Here is a 6,010-nt window from a genome sequence, read left to right as displayed (position 1 = left end):
TTGACTAGTATAACATTAAAAAATATATAGTTTTGAGTCTTCATGTGTCTAACTGTGTTTAATCTTGTTTAATCGGCAATCAAACTAAGCCTATAAATAAGTCTTAATAAGCCTTAATTTTTGATGTGATGTGGAATCAAGATACTAATTAAATGGTGGTATTTTGATACCGTTTATTCAAATGCAGTGTATTGTTTTGACATTTTAATAGTGACTAATCCCAATTTCAGTCCACAATAGAATCTAAAGTTTAAATGTCAATATTACTGATTTTAAACATTATACAAGTCTGTAGTTCATAGCTCACAAGCTTATCAGAGTTATACATACTAAAATATGATGAAAAAACAGGTTATTGAGCAAGGAAAAGATAGTTTTACATGTTCCACTAGTGGCGTCACTAACATTAAGGAAATGAGTTGTCTGTGCAGTTGATTGCAAAAAAGATACATTTCCTGTTTCAATGTAGGGGAAGACATTTCTCTTTGTGTGGTGAATTTTATCTTGGGTTTGGTCATAGCTCCCTGGTTTTATTTTTGATAATAAGCAAAGCCTAAAGAATTCTTCCTTCATTGTTTTTCAGGTTCCCAAAAAAATCTGGATAGTGTGTACAGCAGTGGTGCTCCACCCTTCAGAGGACAATGCCAACTCACTCATTGCTGCCGTTTGTGGAGAGCCCAGATGGACTTGCCCAAGACAGTTTGATTAGTAACAGTGCAAGTATCCCAGGGCCTGGCTCTAGCATGACACCTCACATCACTTACTCAGAAAAGGCCCTGCTGCAATCTGGAGGGAGTACACCATTATCCTGTATGTTCTGTGATCAGACGTTCACTCAACAGGATGAGCTAGGACCCCACGTATTAACACAACACCCTACAACTTTCTACGAGCCAGCTGTGCTTAGAGTCGAAGCAGAATTTAGGATCCCAGGAGACAGAACCCGACCCAAACCGAGTAGCCTCCCTGCTGAAAAAGAGGAGGTTCACAGCTGTATTGTGTGTGGTCAGATATCACAAGACGCCAGTGAGCTCGAGACCCACATGAGGAAGCACAAGGACTACTTTACTTACTGCTGTAATGTGTGTGGAAGGCGGTTTAGAGAGCCGTGGTTTCTCAAGAACCACATGAAGATGCACGTAAAACCAGGAGCAAAGAGCAAAGCCCAGCAAGACCAAGAGACCCCGGTCACAGTCAACGGCATCGCCCAAGACCCTGTTTCAGAGCCTGTAGTCACTGTTTACAAAATGTGCATGGTTTGTGGGTTTTTCTTCCCTGACCACGACAGTTTGGCAGAACACAGCAAAGTACATAATCGAGAAGTGGAGCCCGGCAAAGATAAAGAGACAGAGAGCACGGATGGCGCTACTGAATCTCTTGCCAAAGAGACATTTCTTCAGAGTCTCAATCTTCAGCTCTCTACAGGAAATAGCGTGCAACCTGTCAGGTCATCAAAATGGATTCCACAGCTTGATCCTTTCAACACATATCAGGCCTGGCAACTTGCTACAAAGGGTAAAATAGCAGTCGGTCCTAATAATATTAAAGATATCGGCCAGGAAGCCAGCACAGACAATGAAGACTGCGGCTCTGATAAGGAGGAGTTGAATAATATCTGGTCTGAAGGCCAAGGAGACAAAGCTATGAAAGAGGGTTTCGGGAGAGAGCTCAAGTCTCAGCAGCAGACTGCAGCAGACAACCCAGAGCCACAGCGAAGGTCTCTAATGCAAAAAAATAAGGACAAAGAAAGGCCAACCACTTGTGAGGAATGTCAGAGGACGTTCAGGACCTACCACCAGTTAGTTCTCCACTCCAGGGTGCACAAGCGAGAGAAAGGTGGCGAAGAAAGCCCGACTTCTTCTGTCGACGGGAAGTTGTCGAGAGTAGGCTCGCTGGATCACGCAGAGGACGGCTCCGAGGAGGGCTTTGAGGAAGCTGCAATGACAGAAAGTCTGGTTTCAGGTGAATTTCAGCCATTAAATGCTCATGCTTCACACATACTGCCTCACTAGTGGTGTGTTGTTTCATACAAAGAACTCTGTTGGCAATTACTCCCTCTGCTGATCGGAGGAGTAATTGCACATGCATTTTGTAATAATATTCACCTTTTTTATTTTATTAAGTATTGTCTGTGTCTGTTTTTTTTAAAAGGTGAAGATGGTTTCGATCGATCAAAGGTCAGATCAAAAGAATGCAGCTACTGTGGCAAATCATTTCGATCCAGCTATTACCTCACAGTTCATCTGAGGACTCACACAGGTACGTTCCTCACATTTCTTTACAAATCTGAGACTTTGTGAAATGAATTATGTACCGCAGGTCTAATTCTGTGACTGATAATTTAAAGTGTGCTTATATTTTAAACTCACTGTAGCACTCACTGTATGTTTCAGGTGAAAAACCGTTCAAGTGTGCTTATTGCAACTATGCTGCCGCCCAGAAGACGTCACTGAAATATCACCTGGATCGGCGTCACAAGGACAAACCTTACATGGAGATCCCCAGCAGACCTGTGCCTTTAATGCCCTCTCCAAATGATAGAAAACATGGAAACGACAAAGAAAATCCTGCCCCGAATAGATCCAAACTCTGGGTTCCTGCAGTAAGATCATGCACCAATGGAACACCGGAGGACAGATTTGATGACAGGGGTAGCAAACTCGGCAAACCACTCATCCAGGTGAATGCTGAGTATGAGAAATTAATTGTTAAGCCTGCTTACTCTCCAACTGACGATGTGCTCATAAAGTACCCAGTACCTGTTAACCTGAAGATGGAACGGGAGGAGATAAAAGACGAGAACTCTGAGACCCCATTAAATCTGTCCTTAAAAGTGTCTCTCTCCATCCCTGCCAGTGCAGAACCCAGAAACACATTAATCCCAATTGCCTGTTCGATTTGTGCATATAAAACCATCTACCCAGAGGTCCTGATTATGCACAAAAAGCTGAATCATAAAGACAAGTCAGACGGCACAAAAAAGAACAGCTTAGGAGGTAGTTTGAAACCAAAGCGTCACACAGGCTGCCCCCCTGCGCTCGATGGGAAAGATGTCCCCCCACTTCCAATGATTGACAGACGCCACCCACGTCGAACCAAATCCCCAACCCCGCAACCTGCAAAACCACAAGAAAAGACACCTGTTAACCCAAATCCTGCTCCTAAAATGTCCCCTATCCATGCACCTGTGCATGACGCCCAGGAGCCACAGCGACATAGACAGAACATGGATTCACATGCCAGTCACGAATCCTCCAAGTATACGGAGCTCATGAGGAAATCCAACACGGGTGGCAAGTATGTGATGGACAGACCAGCACCCCCGGACAGAGTGGGAATTGGTGAGAGGAGTTACCCAGCGAGAAGCGGCGTCATTTGGCACCAAGACGCTGCCAGGCTGTGTTTGTCAAGCCGATTTGGGAACCTACCCCAGATTGATTTTGGTGAACCTTCCAGCAAGAGATTAAAGTACTCTCTAACGACAGGCAGGGAAGCCGACACTGGTGACAAGCCCGGCTTCAGAGGACCGTCAGGAGATGGATCCAACAGGCTGCTTATCTCAGCGAGAAGTGTGAAAACCACATCACAGGGGTCATGTCCATCCACGGCGACTGAGGCTTTGGGTTCTGTGAAGAATACTACATCTCTCGGAGGGGTTTTGGACTCTGACTGGGGAATGATGAACCTTTTGCGCCCCTACACACCCAATGACCTGGCGTCTCTCTATCACCCCACCCCACCTAACCACAGTCACGCGGGCCTGGCGAACCCAAGAGCAGGTATGTATTAGGTTAGCTGGTTCAGGGGAAGGTGATAAAAGCAGTGTATTTCTTTTAATTCAAATTAGGCTGCTTTATATAAACATATTCTAGCATTTAACATCAAAGGATTTTTTTCTCAGGGGGCAGAACTGTGCTGTTCCAACACTTACCCACTCTGCCCAACCTGCAGAGGAGAGACCCCTCAGGCCCATTCCCTAATCAACGCTATGGGAACACTGATAAAACTACCTAAAGTGGCATCAAGGTAAAAACTTGGAAAAAGTGATACAGTAGGGCTTCGTTTCTTTTTATTTTGAAACCTTACCACAAATCTTTTTGAAAAAAGTTTTACCTGGCACTTGATATAAGTGAATCAAGTCACATTTAAATAAATAGATATATATATTATCTTTTTTCCTATCTCTAGATTTGAACTGTGCTGCTACCTTATTTCGGAGAACTTCTTGGAAAATTAGTTTAATGTACAGAATAAATAAGAGAGATGGTTTGTGTTGAAAAAGACTCCCTTAATTTAATATTATTTTTTCAGTTATAGAAAAATTGTTGCATACACATTTCAGGGCTCCAGTGGCCTTCAGTGTACATTTTAATTTCTTTTTTTTTTTTTTTTTTTTGAATAAAAAGGCGCAGATCATCTCTCTTTTGAATATATTATTCCACTGGTGTGCACTGATATTTTTGTGTCCACTCAGAACTTTTTTTTTTGCTTAATCCATATTTGACCCACACTACTGTTCAGATACTGTAAGTGTCTGACATAACAGTAAGATTTATATGTGGTAAGTGAGCTTTCAGTAGATTTAATTAAATAAAAATGAAAAAAAAAACTGTATTAAAGTAAAAACACAAGAAACATAATTTGTGTGAAGAATTGCTGCTCTGTTAATTTACTGTTAATGTGCAGGCAGTAATTAGCACTATCCTGTATTTTTTTTTAAATTTTTTCTTTCCATTTCCAAAGCACTGAAGGGTGGGGATTTTCTGTCAAATAACTTGATGGCTTTGGCCCAGTGGTTTACTAACAGGAAATAAGTCCTTTTTCTGTATGTTGAAGTGTTCTACCTCATGTTGTACCCTAGACACTGTTATTTGTTTTGTAAAGCTGCTGTAGCTATCATGTTAGCTGAGCCTGTATTCCTAGTTTTTCTATCAACTAGAGGACAGATGTTTTGAGTCGGGGAGTAGTAGACTATATAAAACTAGGTTGGGCATGTGTTTTGTCAGGCACCACATCAAAATATGAGCTCAATCTGGTGACATGGAGCCACTACAGCTGAGGCCGTATTGACTTTATGGCACACGATTATAACTAACGCAATTTGGATTGTGGATTTCTTTTTGGTATGCACAGTATTTACAAAGCCTGGTTTTAAACAGCAGTAGATTTCATGGTTAATAATTTGTCCTTCTTTTCTTTTGAAACTGCAGTGTCTATCGTCTGCTTTTTAGTGGCTCATTAAATCCATAAGCTGTAAAACTACAAAAAAAAAGTACCAACTGTCAATTCTGTTTGTGTTAAATAGTCATGCTATGTACTTTTAGTTCCTGTTGAGGAGGTTGCTTCCATCTATGCAGAGTCTTGCAAGTGTTAACTTTGTTTCAAGTGGCAGAAATTAGTTCCAGCTGGTCATAAAGTGACCTTTTTTAGATGTATAACTGTTTTGGGGGAAAAACAACAACAACGACAAAAGCAGCTGTTTAATTGCGCATTTAATTGTACACTGTGAATAAGAAGTCTCAGGTTAACTGCTATCTACAAGCTATTTAGTCATTTTGTGTGATTTAGTGTTGTTGTATTTTTTGCCACTTTGAAATGCTTTGGGTTAAATTATTTGTTTTGTTTTATTTTTTGTTGTTTGGTTTGATATTCACATTGCATGTACACATGTGTAAAAATGAAAATATTGTTTGAGATTTGTATGACACATTTCAGTAATAAAGTGAGAGGTCGAAAGAGCTTTGTGGCATTAGTTGTTCTTTCACAGGTGGATACTAACTAACCACCCACAACATTAATGGTTTCCTCTCTTGGGTGGCACAGAAAACGGTTTCACCTGTGGCCTGTCGCCTTTTGTCTGCATTCACTGAGGCAGTAATCTTTTATTGTCCTTTTTTAAAAAGCTGGACGACTGCCAGGCACAGATCACACATACCTGTAGCTGAAACACTTACTGTATTCTCTTCCAACACAGCTATTTTAAGGTGTTGTACCACACATCTTGCAAAGC

At 41.5% G+C, this 6,010-nt stretch overlaps 1 protein-coding gene across 1 annotated transcript; it reads left to right on the top strand.

Moving 5' to 3' along the window:
* The first annotated feature begins 641 nt into the window (after positions 1-641).
* Positions 642-4,394, top strand: znf217 (zinc finger protein 217). Its single transcript, XM_062427352.1, has 4 exons — positions 642-1,962; positions 2,152-2,259; positions 2,394-3,779; positions 3,902-4,394. Exons 1-4 carry the CDS (start codon positions 642-644, stop codon positions 4,012-4,014), a joined length of 2,928 nt encoding a protein of 975 aa, XP_062283336.1. The 3' UTR covers positions 4,015-4,394.
* The last annotated feature ends 1,616 nt before the right edge of the window (positions 4,395-6,010 follow it).

This window comes from Scomber scombrus, chromosome 10 (assembly GCF_963691925.1).
Source record: "Scomber scombrus chromosome 10, fScoSco1.1, whole genome shotgun sequence".
Lineage (NCBI taxonomy): Eukaryota > Metazoa > Chordata > Actinopteri > Scombriformes > Scombridae > Scomber > Scomber scombrus.
This window is presented reverse-complemented; position numbering and strand designations above follow the sequence as displayed.